The sequence below is a fragment of the Drosophila hydei genome, unplaced genomic scaffold, assembly GCF_003285905.1.
Source record: "Drosophila hydei strain 15085-1641.00,03,60 unplaced genomic scaffold, DhydRS2 tig00000243-arrow-arrow-pilon, whole genome shotgun sequence".
NCBI classification, from domain to species: Eukaryota; Metazoa; Arthropoda; class Insecta; order Diptera; family Drosophilidae; genus Drosophila; species Drosophila hydei.
Window position 1 is genome coordinate 557,602 of NW_022045693.1, and position 12,407 is coordinate 570,008.

Below are 12,407 nucleotides of genomic sequence, written 5' to 3' on the forward strand. Positions count from 1 at the left end.
GCGCCGCTTACAACTAGTAGAAGAGCTGCTGCTGCTGCTGCTGCAGCGACTTTCACATAAAAACTGCATTGCCATCGAGTTGCTGCTGCTGCTGCTGCTGCTCATCCTGCTCAACGCTGTTGGGCAGCAGCACTGCCTGCTGCTCATGGTATTCACCCAGAGGTCGCTCTGTTGTGGTTGTCGTTGTTGCTGTTGTCGGTCGTGTTGCTTGGGCGCTGTACTTGTTGGCCAGCGCTTTGAAGATGCTCTTGGGGCAGGCCTTGTAGTAGGGAAAACATTCGCCGGGCGCCGCTTTGCCCTCGCCCACACGCTGGGCGCGCACGTATTCGGGCAGCAGCTCGGCAAAGGGCGATTTGGTTACACTAGAATAAAGAAAGGAAAGAGCTTAATGTGGCTGTGGCAGGGTAAGCGAGGGCAGCTTGTTAAGTATATGAAACTCTTCATGCTTGTTTGGTGACTCTAAAACTGTGCTGTTGCCCTCAAACTGTGCTAGCTCTGCGCTCAGAAATCAGCAGAGCCCTGGCTCTAGTTGGCGTGAGTGGGACTCAAGGTAAGCAAAGCTGGTAACTGGTTGATTTAAATGCTAGACAATGACTCTAAAACTGTAGAGATTAATTAATGAAGATCTTTGTGATTTGGGAAGCAATCTGCTTGGACGAACCAACAATTTGCAGAAGACTCAAACACACTTGTAGATCTGACTAAATGCTTGCCAAACCTGAAAGCAGTGGCTGTCAAACTGTAAGTAGGAAGTATGCATTAGTGTGATTTAAAAGTAATTGTTTCAGAATAGTCATATGCCTTGAGTTTACAATAGATTTTAATGCATAGCAAATTCCCTTCACACCAATTGCTGTCAAACTGTAACGTGTTACCTATGGCTTGCCTTCCATTATCAAATTTCTCTCTGCTTTTGACTACTTACGTTAAGAACAATTTGGTCATCTCGCCGAAGACACCAAACTTATCGAGGCTGCGCGAGTGCATCTCGCAAATGGTGCGCAGCAGACAGGCCTTGCCATCCATGCCGAAGGTGGCCAGGAAGTCCTCGACGACGCCATAGAGCAGGACACGTTCGCCGCCATGAAAGATGTGCTGGAAGCCAGCGGGCAGCTGTGGAAACTGCAGCGTGTCTTCCACTTTAAAGGGCTGGCTGCTCTGCTGCTGGCTGAGGTCGCGCTTGCGTCGCTGCACGTGCAGATAGCGAGCGACATATTCGCCCACCAGCTGGCCAGCGCCGTGGCCGAAGGAGCGGGCGAAGAAGGGCAGGTCTCCCAAAGGATTTTGGTTGTCCGTCAGGCCGAGCTTGTCAAAGTCAACTGAAAGTGTTTGTCGACTCATTTGAAGAGCTGCTCGATGAACAACTTTTACAACTCACTTGTGACGGGAAAACTGATGCTCAGGTTGGAGAAGAAGCCTTCAGGCGGATGTCGCACCATTGGCATGGCGATCGTTGGCGTAAATGTCAACGAAGTGCCGGGCGGCAGAGCCAAACGTCCATCGTCCGTAATCCAAATGAGTCGCTTCTTGCGTATGTGTGCCTCACTCGCGTCCGAATCCATTTGTGGCTCGGCCTCAGCATCCGCTAGCTGAGCGGCGGCCGTCGCTGCTGCGTCGCTCTTCAGCTCATGCATTTCTGCAGCTGTCCAGAGGCCGATTAGCAGCAGTAATAGCAGCTGCTCCGACTGCAAATGCCGATCCACACGCATGCTGCGTAATCATGGGAATAGATGGAGAGAAAGAAAACGAAAGATTTAGACAACGAACTGGCGTGGCTTGGCAAACGCAGGCTCGACGCAAGACTTAGACAACAAACTCGCCTCGCTTAGCAGCCATATGAATATGATCTAACTGTTATATAACCGCAGAAAAAATAGCATCAAACATTCTCTTCAGAGCTAAATCGCGCAGCAACCAGCAAACAGCAAACAGCAAACAGCAAACAGCAAACAGCAACAATTGGCAACTGGTTTGCCTGATTGCCTGTCGAAGAGACCCAGCGACACATAAATCTAGTTTTTCTTTGTGTTTTTGGGAAAGCTGAAAAGTCGAGCTCTTCTGGCCAGCATTTAAGCACCGTTAACAACTGATTCTGATTACAAGCGAAGCTGTTGAGCCTTTGCCACAAATATGAATTCTATTTCTCGCCCCGCACGCCTGGGATGCCAGCTTCAACTGCGCTTAGCTCCTACTCACTAGTTTGATAATGTTTTTAATCGATCACATTGAAGCAGCAAAAGTTATCGATTATATGAAACAACTTGATAAAGATGATGAAAGAGGCGCCTACTGTGAAGTCCCTAGCTCTTAGAGATCCCGAGTTAAGAGAGATGAATAGTCAGACCTACAGAGCAGGATCGAGATATGTTATCTGGGCTGTGCCACGCCTATAGCTGCCTGCCACACAGATTTGTGATCGCTGCTTGCTTCCCTGACAGCAACGGGCAATGTGTAAAGTGTTGGCAGTTCGTTGCTTTCTGTTCGTTAGCAGAGTTTTCACTGTACTCGCACATCATTCTAAGACATTATCAAAACCTGCTGCAAATTTCACTTGAAGAAGCTAAATGGAACACTCTTTCCTCCAGCTAAAGAAGTAGCTGAGTCGCTTCTCTCGCCACCCTCTCCCTCTCCCACCCGCCCCCTCTCTAGCATTCTTTAGCCATTTCTCGACGCACTTTTACCCGTTTGTATCGCATTGCTTGATGCTCGCATTTGGCCAGCTATCGAATGTTAAGATCAATTGATGATGCAACAGCAACAGCAACAGCAGCAGCAGCAGCAGCATCCAGTTGCACAGGATTGCGCACAGCCGTTAGACGTGCCAATCTGGCCAATATTGGATTCTAATGCACTTTCCCAGCTGCTGTCAACTGCGTGGCCAACTGGTTCTATGCCGCACAGCGGCCAACGCGATTCCGTTTCAGGTTGCCACAAAAAAATATGGCTAAAAAATGATGTGGCTGCCGCGGCAAGGGTATTTCGTCTAAGTTTCACTCCTCCAAAAAAACAGCAGAAGAAGCAGTAATAGAAAAAAGTTGTTCACAAATTTTGTATTTTGTATGCAAATGAGCAAAAAGAAGAATAGCTGACGCGGCACAGTTAAGAGGGGGGCGTGTCGTATGTTGTTTGTCGTTTGTCGTCTGTCGTTTGCCTGTTCAAGCAAATTTGTGCTGTGTGTAATTAGCAATGGCGAGTGCAGCAGGTGACGCAGGCAACCAACAGGTGCAACGGCCACCAGCCACTTGAGCCTGAAAGAGAAATTGGGTCAGAAGCAGTTACAATTGCTATGCCATCCAGTGTTGGGCAGCGTTTTGATAGCACCTCTTCAGGCATGTCAGTTGTTATCTCCTTCCATCTCTGTCTGTGTCTGTATCTCCGTGTCTCTGTCTTCGTCTCTATCTATGACAACAATAAGAAGTAAGAGTGTTGGCAGTGGCAAGCAGCTCAACTGGCGAGATACCCTAGAAAAAGAGGAGGCTGTAGAGAGATACATATGTATGAAAGAGAGAGAGAGAGAGAGAGAGAGAGAAAGAGAAAGGGAGAGACAGAGAGAGATAGAAAGAGAAAACAAGTAAGACAGAGGGCAAAGGAGAGAGAGAGAGACAGGGAGGAAGAAAGAGAGAGAAAGGGAAAAAAAGAAAGAGAAATACATATAAAGAGAGACATAGAAAGAGAGTCATAGAGAGAGAGATACTGAGAGAATTGGAGAGAGAGAGAGAGACAGAGCTTCCCAATGTTACTTTTGTTTATAGCAAACTTATTCTTGGACTTTTGAATACATTTCTACTTCATAAATATTGGAATTCGATTTAGATATATATTGGAAATTTAATTATTAAAATGTTCATATATTTGAGTTCAATAAACACTAAACGAATGGCAATTAGAGAGAGAGAGAGAAAGAGAGCTGATCAACTGAAGCTGTACTCATCTATGTACTCATCTGTACTCATCTTTGTGGTATCAAGCGAGCTTATCCTTTCTTGAATACGAGGCTGGTCTGATACATTGGCAACTTTTTTATATAACTATACATATATATAACTTTCAAAATTTCCCAACTATTTTTTAATTTTGTTATATTAAAATAAATTTTTTAACATTAATACTATACATTTCCTGTCGTCTTATATAAAATAAATATAAATAAAATATTTATAAGTGAACTACTTTATAAAAAAAATAATATACTATTTATTTAAATGATTTTTAAATTTTTAATATAATTTTTACATCTTATAGCAGTTGAATTAATTAATTAAAATGAATAATTAAAATAATTTTAATTTTTGTTTGCATTAAATTTGATTTTCAAGTTTAGCTTCACAAATCTTCAAACTACTCTCGTTGATATAAGCCAGTTTCTATATAAATAAACTGCAACCACATATACCCTACTATGCATGTGTACAGAGCATGTCAAGACATGTGCTCACATTTTGCAGTTGCTGCCGCTGCCGTTTGCTGCTCGTTGACAATGACAGACGCAATGTGGCCAATGGCAGCGAATTCGTTCAGGATAGTTTTGATTTCTATGGCAAATCAGAGCAACGCCTATAGCAACACAAGCAACATGAGCAACAAACAGCAACAGGCACGCAACCAATGTCAGTTTGTGGTATGCAGCAAAGAGTGAAAAGATTCGCAATTTAAGGCGAATTAGTGCAAGCGCAGCTCTAATTGGCATCAGACGACAGATATATATATAGATATAGTTGACAATTTGTTTCCTGTTTCACAGAAAACAACAACAACAACAACAACAACAAATGAGAAACCAGTCAATAAAATGAATTCTGAGTAACAAAATAAAAAAGAAGCAAAACAAAACAAAAACGAAATGAAATGGAAATTTGGGTTAACAGGTTGAATGCAGGTAGGAAAAAAACAATATTGAAATTAAATTTATTTTATGCATGCATTAATTGTTTAAAAAGCAAGGTAAGTGCTATAAATAAATGCATTTTTAAGCATATGCGAGGTCCGCTCGAAAAGTATTGCGTCTAAATTCGATTTTGGATGTGGAATGAAATCAGGTGCCTTACTTATGGATAGTTTGATAGCTGGCTCATCTTGACTATCAGCGTAGGCCAACAAATGATGCAGCCGATGAAAAAGGATCAAGTTAAACACGGCCACAAAACATGATTTGAATTAATATCTCGATGGGGTTTATTTTGAAGTGAGCAAAACAGCTCAAATTTGTCAAAAACAACGTCAAATTCACAATACTTTTTAGGCAGACCTCGTACACACATGCTTAATGTCATTAAGTGCGCTTGTGCCAGCGAGTTCGTGTCCTAAGTCTTTTGTTTTACGGCCGCCGCCGTGTAACAGGCGCTGCATAATCAATTAGAAGTCAACAACAACAACAAACAAATCATTTTGGGAAAGGCAATTGGGCAAAGGAAAGTGCAAGTGATGTCCACTATATAAAATATATATATATATAACTGTATTTTGTCAGACTACTTGTGACTGCGTGATGCGCATGTAAAAACAAAAACCACAAAATTTCAATCAAATTACAAATTGTAGAAAGTCTTTGCATATATATATATATGTGCATGAATATATATATATATATATTGACTACCTGTATTACACATTCTTACATAAGCCGTTGGCTTAACGGTAAACTCTAAGCAAACTTCGTTGCTCCTTGACCCAGTTAAAGCTGAGCCCAAAAACTCACTTTTCTAGGCTTGCTGAATTTTTCGACACGTTTTTTTCACTTTTTGTTTACGTTGCACGTTCTTTCTGTTGCTTTTAGTTTTTGTGCATCCTTAGCTGTTAACCGTTATAAGACGTTGCACGTTCTTGATTGGTTGCAGCAGCAGCTAGCGGCAGGCAGTCAACCGCGCGCGCAAACGTTTCAAATTCAACTAAAGCGGCCAACGGCTGCGCCAAGCGATAAAAGCGCCACGAAAAAATGCACAAGGCAAGGCACTGGAGGGCGGGGCGGGGTGGATAGGGGGCGGACAGACGAGACATAGGCAGAAGCTACCCAAAGCGATAAACCTGTATGCAGACATGGACTTGGAGTTGGTGTTGGTCTTGGTCGTGGTCTTGGTGTTTGTTTTTTGGTATTGGTCTTGGCCAATTGAGTATATGCGTTTGATTTGCTCTTGGCCAAAAAAACGGACACAGCTATGAGATATGAGCCATGAACTAGGAAGTGCCATGAGTCATAGTCCTCCAACGATTGAGGTCGCGTACCACAGAGGCAGCAAATTAGTTTCACTAACGTTCATCACAATCGACATGAGTTCTGGGCCTTGTCATGCCAAACTTTCCATGCATATTAAATGCGACAGTGCGTACAACCAAACCGAAAGATGCAAGTTGCGGTTTTCCAATCGACTGCGGTCCACAAGGCGTTTGGCCAGTTATCCAGGCGCTTGTCTAGTTTCTTACAATTTAGAACATGTTTTCCAGGCAGTTGATCGAGGCGTGTGCGTGAGCCATAACAGGCTTCCGTTGCGTTTTGAAAGTGAGTCTAGAAGTCTGCAAAACTGGGTCAAGGTTCTGCATATGGGGAAACTATTAAAATAGTTTTGGCGAAAATGTGAAAAGAAAATATTTATACGTTTAGATTTTGGCAATTTTTCATAAATATTTACGGCTTAATTAAGACAATTTTAGTCGCGTAAATGGCGCCATCATTAAGTACGTGGTGAAAATTTATTGAGCCACATGTAAATCGAATAAATCGTTATCAGCGAACCCTTGCGCGTACGTGCCGTGCGCTTTAATGAAGCTTTGCTCGCTGATTGACATAATTTCACACAGTTAAACGCTTTCCATTTGCTATTGCTTCATTTAAATAAAAGCCGCAAACCCATTTTAATTGTCTTACATAACGTTTGAGACTTGCAAACGTTGAAAGTCTGCACAAACAACATTCAAATGCTAACGTTCAATGTTGCATAGTGTTGCCAGACTGCGCCAAATAAGTGAGTGTTGCACAAGCGAGCTGCTGGCTTGTTACAGCTAAAACTATCGCATTGTTATCGATATTTTATTCAATCAAATAATTAAATGGGTGTGAAAATAAATTATCAAGATCTCATTCGACAATGGTAAATACGTCTTTTAGTATTTCAATATACTGCTCAGCACCATTAGCATTGGCCTCCTTATAGTAAGGCAGCTCACCGAGACGTGCCAGCCAAGCGGTAATCTTGGGATATTTCTCCGGGTCGATGCTCAACACGGCAGGCAGAGAAGATGCTGTAGCGCCGCAGCAGAAATCGGCAATTGTCACCGTATCGCCAGTCAAATAGGGACTTTCATCCAGAAAGTTTTCCAAATGAACATACGCATCAGTTATATTGTCAATCTTCTCCTGCGGCACTGTCGAAACCTTCTTATAGAAATACGGCACACTTATGTTCCTCAGTGGCATGAAGAGAACACTGGCATCGAAATATAAACGCTGCTCCAGCTTAGCTCTCTTCACTAGATCCTTCGGATATAGATCGTCCGATTGGGCATACTTATCCACCAGATAGCAACAGATGGCATGAGAGTCCCATATTAGAGTACCATCGTCATCCAAGAGGGGCACCGTATGCTGTGGATTCTTTTGCAGGAATTCCTCCGTTCTATGGTCGCCACTCAGCAGATCAATTATTTTATATTCAAAGGGCAGATCGAGCGCACGCAAGGTCAGCAGACAGGCACGCACTGGTGGACTTATGTCCAAGCCATAAAGCACCAATTTAGACATGTTTAAATTCAAGTTTGATCACAAACAAGAGAACAATCAACTATTGAATTCGAGACGTAGACGGCTACTGCATGTAATTGTTCAACTTCTAGGGCTTCATATATGCGGTTTGAGCTTTTAATAGAGCTCTTGAGCCGCCTATGTATAATGAGTAAAAAGCTCAGTTTATAAATAGATTGATATAAACAAATTGTTGTGACGCTCAAATTGCATATAATTCGAAACCCAGTTGCATTTAATAAACTTTTCCATTGAAATAAACAATTGATAATACTTTTTAGCTACTCTTAACAACCATTTCGTCACACCTTATCAGTTGATGTAATGTACACACAAACGATAAAGATAAGGTAATCATAAAAGGAAGGCAAAGCAAATACTCTCTTAATATGCGTATCTCATACTTTATAAAGTTGTTCATTACACATTAATAAAAGATAAGCATGTCATTGAGTATATATTTACACATCTGCTTGATAGTTTATGCTAAAAAGCTTCAATCAGGAATTAACTTATTTGCTTGCATTCAAACATAAAGAGTTGCGCGCCTTAAATGGCCAGTGTTGCTAAATGCTAAATGAGCAGTACTGCATAATGTCACCAAATAGCACACACCTGCAAGCCACGAAAGTAGATAAGAGCAGCGTTACACACGATGGAATACCCTGTACTAAGTAAAGTTACTTATGATATTATGAATATAATTATAATTTATCAGAGTTTTTCTAGATTTAAATGGTAATAAAATATTGGAATAGTAACAACTTAAGAAAATATTATCATTACACATTCATTACAGTTGCGTATTCTTTTCAAAGTTACCAAATCACTTTTAAAACAATATACCCTATATCGCAATGTTGACAGGGCACAACAACACACAGTCTTTGTGCAACGCATTTTCATTACTATCGACGAATTAAAACAGAAAATTTAACATTTTCCATGCCAAACACTAAATAATTGCACAACCACCGCAACCATCAGCTGCTGAAGGAGGCGCAACGTTTCGTGGCTGGACAGAAAGACGAAATGACGGCACGGAATCCCCAAACACTGATGGCATTGCCCAACGAAGAGAATTTTGACTTCCTATTCAAAATTGTGCTAATCGGGGACTGTTGCACGGGCAAGACATCAATATTGCAACGCTTCAAGACGGGCAACTACGTGGAGCGGCACGGCAACACCATTGGCGTTGATTTCTCAATGAAAACCATTGAAGTCGAGGGCAAGCAAGTCAAGGTAAGACAACTACGAAATTCAATGTCATATGAACTATATTAATTATAATGATGCTGTGTGGTATTTTCTTGAACTAGCTACAAATCTGGGATACTGCTGGGCAGGAGCGATTTCGCACTATTACTCAGAGCTACTACCGTGCCAATAATGGCGTCATAATTGGTGAGTAAACTTCCAAAAATGCAGGAGTGAGGTTTGAGGAGTTGAGCGACTAGAAGATACCCTGGACTATTTACTAAACCGATTTATGCTAAAGCTACTGATGAGGGGATGCAAACCTGTGCTTGTCTTAAGACTACCTATCTCTGTAGACTCAGAGACTAAGGACCCACGGAAGAACAAGGCTCTTCAATTGATATATATTTGTGGCCAGCTACAGCTGCCTGGAATAATGAAATACCCCTTTGTGGCCAGGTTAACAAAGACTAGGTAGCACAGGCAACTCTTATCATGACCTATTGATCCTATTGTCATGGGCTGTTCACTGATAAGCGAAAGGCCGTGCACATTTTTTACGTTACTATCGGGCGCGCTGTGATTTTAATGGCATTCGCTTTGCCCTCTTATCAGCAATACAAAATGCTTGTTAAACACTTCTTTTTATGACAGTCTACGACATAACGAAGCGTTCGACATTTGCCAATCTGCAAAAATGGATTGAAGAGGTGCGCCGCTATACAGCTTCCAATGTGCTGATCATATTGATTGGCAACAAGTGCGATCTGGAGTCCGAGCGCGAGGTGGACTTTGAGGAGGCGCGCCAAATGTGTCAGTATATACCTGAAATTCTATTTGTTATGGAAACGTCCGCCAAGGAGAACACAAACGTCGAAGATGCCTTTCGCTGTCTGGCCACGGAACTGAAGGTGTGTGTGTGGGTGTATGAAATAAATTATTTCGATTTTATTAACTAATTGTTTCCTTGGCAGCGACAACATGACTCGAGCAACGTTCAGCCCTTGGATGAGCACACTGTGCAGCTGGGCCAGAGCAAGCCGCTCAAGAGTTGCAGCAGCTCTTGCAATCTCACATAGACAACTCCAATTATTTATGATTTTGATTTTATTTTTGTGATCAAATGTTCATGTGGCTATAATCTTTTAGTATTTATACATATTTTATTTTGTTAATGTTTATTTATGTCTTCTACTCGGCGTGACGAGTAACTAAAACTTAATTTATTCATTTAATATACATATATTTTTATTTGTATTTATACAAATATCAACATATATATATATATATATATATATATATATATATATATATATATATCTATATATATATATATATATATATATATTTATATTTGTATTTATTTTGGTGGCTAGAGTACAAAACAATCTCACACATCACATTACACAAACAACAAGAACAAGAACAACGTCAATTAGAATTCATGTACTCCTCATTCGTTCTCTTTGATAACAGAGCAAATAAAATACGTCCAATTCTGTATTTAAAAACCGAAATTTTCGTAAATAAAAACTTGTTTATTTTATAAATTTATTGGAAGTTATTTAATTGGCTGCTTAGTTCATAACATATACATATACATAATATATATTTAATTTTATTGAGGGGCTTTTTTGACATACATAAGTGTGTGAAGCTTCTCTTCAAACAATTCTCTTTCGACATTTCGCTTTCGCTCTCGCTCTTGCTTTCGATTTCGCTTTCTCATTCGTATAATTAGTTATGTCTTTACATTTACAATTAATTATATAAAAAATTGATTTATTTGCCTAAATTAATTGTTTAACTATAAACTAGCTGCGTCTGTATCTGCGTCTGCCTGTTTGTCTGTCATTTGTTTTTAATGCGCTGCGCAACCCATTCCAAGCCCTGATACAATCCCTCGCCCGTTAGCGCACAACACGCTTGGATGTGCCATTGGTGTTTCTTGATGGACGTGAGATCCAGTTGCCTGGAGATTTCGGCCGCTGACATTGATCCCTTTAGATCCTGTTTGTTGGCATAGACGAGCAGGCTGGCTTTACTCAGATCTTCGTGCTGCAGCATCCGATAGAGCTCTTCGCGTGTAACAGCCAAACGTTCGCGATCCGTTGAGTCGATCACCATTATCACGAGTTCTGTATTGGTGTAGTATGTGCTCCACGCGGCACGCAAACTCTGCTGGCCACCCAAGTCCCACACTAGAAAGTGTATGTTCCGCCAGACCACTTCCTCGACATTGGAGCCAATCGTGGGACTCGTGTGGACAACTTCGTTCATCAGAAACTGATACAATATTGTTGTTTTGCCCGCATTGTCAAGGCCAACCATTACCAGTTTGTGCTCCTCGTTGCCAAACATACGCCAGAGACGCGACAGCAGTAGCCCCATCTCCAAATTATTGTTAGTTTTAGCGCGCACGCGGGTGTGTATATGTGTGTGGAAGTGAACGTATTTGTTGTTAATTGGTGACAAACAACACACAATCACAGGTATCGCAATCTATGCGCATATATGCATATGTACAAACGCCCGTTTCACACTGTAATGGTGTGTGTGCGAGTGCGTCAGTGTGTGCGTAAGCGTGTGGGTCGTCGTTCACGATGCCTTTGTTGTTGCGCAGCGGAAGGCCAACTGTAAATTATGCACTCACTCTCAGCTTGTCTGGTTTACGCACCACACACCACACTGCACTTTGCTGTTCTTTCAGTTCCTTTTCTATATGTTTTGGTCACTTTTAATCACTGGGCCCAAACACTTGTTGTTATTGTTATTATATTAGCACGACGATTTAGGTAGGCTTTGCTTTAGTTTTTTGTGCTGAAACAAAAAATTTGCTCACGATTTCAGCTAGATATGTGAACAGCATATCGATAAGTCGTCGTCACGATGTTGCGATACTTAAAGCACTACCTTATCGATAACTCATACAATCGGCACTGTTAGTAACGAACTCTTTTAATTAATTTTTAAATTTAACATTGTAATGTTAAATCAATAGAGGCAATTTAGAATATGTCTGAAACAGTATCTCCTAAGCATACTAGCTAGCATATATAAGCAATATGTATGCAAGCAAATTCTATCTCTCTAATTGCAGTTTTACTAACGAATTGTCAAAACCAAAACAACTTTATGCACTCATATTTTAATTAATATTATATATTAAGCACTTTTATGTTAAACAATGTTGTTCCACAAATTTCGTATGTTATATACACTCTCCAAATATAACTTTTGACACTTTATGTGTGACTAAGTTCCGAACTGCTTCGAAAATATTTTCAAAAAAAAAATTGAAAGTTTTTCTATTTCCCTACCGTTATTAAGATGAATGTCCTGGAGACCTTTCTTACGTGTCACCAGTTTCTAACTGATCCCATAACGGACCTCGAAATGGATCTGGAATTTAATGAGATAATGGCCGAAAAATGTGAAGTGTTTTTGAAAAGGAAGAAAGCCAAGTCGCGTTTCG

At 40.9% G+C, this 12,407-nt stretch overlaps 4 protein-coding genes across 4 annotated transcripts; 1 reads left to right on the forward strand and 3 right to left on the reverse strand.

Annotated features, from left to right (window-relative positions):
* Positions 1-109: 109 nt before the first annotated feature.
* On the reverse strand, positions 110-1,709 carry LOC111592823 (the record flags this gene model as incomplete). The annotated part of the gene is made up of 3 exons (XM_023305248.2): positions 1,379-1,709; positions 926-1,319; positions 110-362 (listed from the first exon to the last, which is right to left on the reverse strand). Coding segments are annotated over exons 1-3 (978 nt in total), but the record flags the coding sequence as incomplete, so codon positions are not given.
* A 5,306-nt stretch (positions 1,710-7,015) lies between these two features.
* LOC111592826 (glutathione S-transferase 1-like) lies at positions 7,016-7,832 on the reverse strand. Its single transcript, XM_023305251.2, has one exon. The coding sequence runs from the start codon at positions 7,730-7,732 to the stop codon at positions 7,070-7,072; it is 663 nt and encodes a 220-aa protein (XP_023161019.2). The 5' UTR covers positions 7,733-7,832; the 3' UTR covers positions 7,016-7,069.
* Positions 7,833-8,591: 759 nt separating this feature from the next.
* Positions 8,592-10,081, forward strand: LOC111592830 (ras-related protein Rab-43). The gene is made up of 4 exons (XM_023305253.2): positions 8,592-8,977; positions 9,055-9,139; positions 9,587-9,843; positions 9,907-10,081. Exons 1-4 carry the CDS (start codon positions 8,765-8,767, stop codon positions 10,009-10,011), a joined length of 660 nt encoding a protein of 219 aa, XP_023161021.1. The 5' UTR covers positions 8,592-8,764; the 3' UTR covers positions 10,012-10,081.
* A 230-nt stretch (positions 10,082-10,311) lies between these two features.
* On the reverse strand, positions 10,312-11,937 carry LOC111592856 (ADP-ribosylation factor-like protein 5A). Its single transcript, XM_023305296.2, has one exon. The coding sequence runs from the start codon at positions 11,321-11,323 to the stop codon at positions 10,784-10,786; it is 540 nt and encodes a 179-aa protein (XP_023161064.1). The 5' UTR covers positions 11,324-11,937; the 3' UTR covers positions 10,312-10,783.
* Positions 11,938-12,407: the final 470 nt, after the last annotated feature.

Excerpts from the sequence above, each read along its gene's own strand:
- LOC111592830 (XM_023305253.2), top strand. The coding sequence starts at position 8,765 with ATGACGGCACGGAATCCCCAAACACTGATGGCATTGCCCAACGAAGAG. Across the intron at positions 8,978-9,054 it reads TCGAGGGCAAGCAAGTCAAG|CTACAAATCTGGGATACTGC; the intron begins GTAAGACAACTA and ends TTCTTGAACTAG. Across the intron at positions 9,844-9,906 it reads GTCTGGCCACGGAACTGAAG|CGACAACATGACTCGAGCAA; the intron begins GTGTGTGTGTGG and ends TTTCCTTGGCAG.
- LOC111592856 (XM_023305296.2), bottom strand. The coding sequence starts at position 11,323 with ATGGGGCTACTGCTGTCGCGTCTCTGGCGTATGTTTGGCAACGAGGAG.
- LOC111592826 (XM_023305251.2), bottom strand. The coding sequence starts at position 7,732 with ATGTCTAAATTGGTGCTTTATGGCTTGGACATAAGTCCACCAGTGCGT.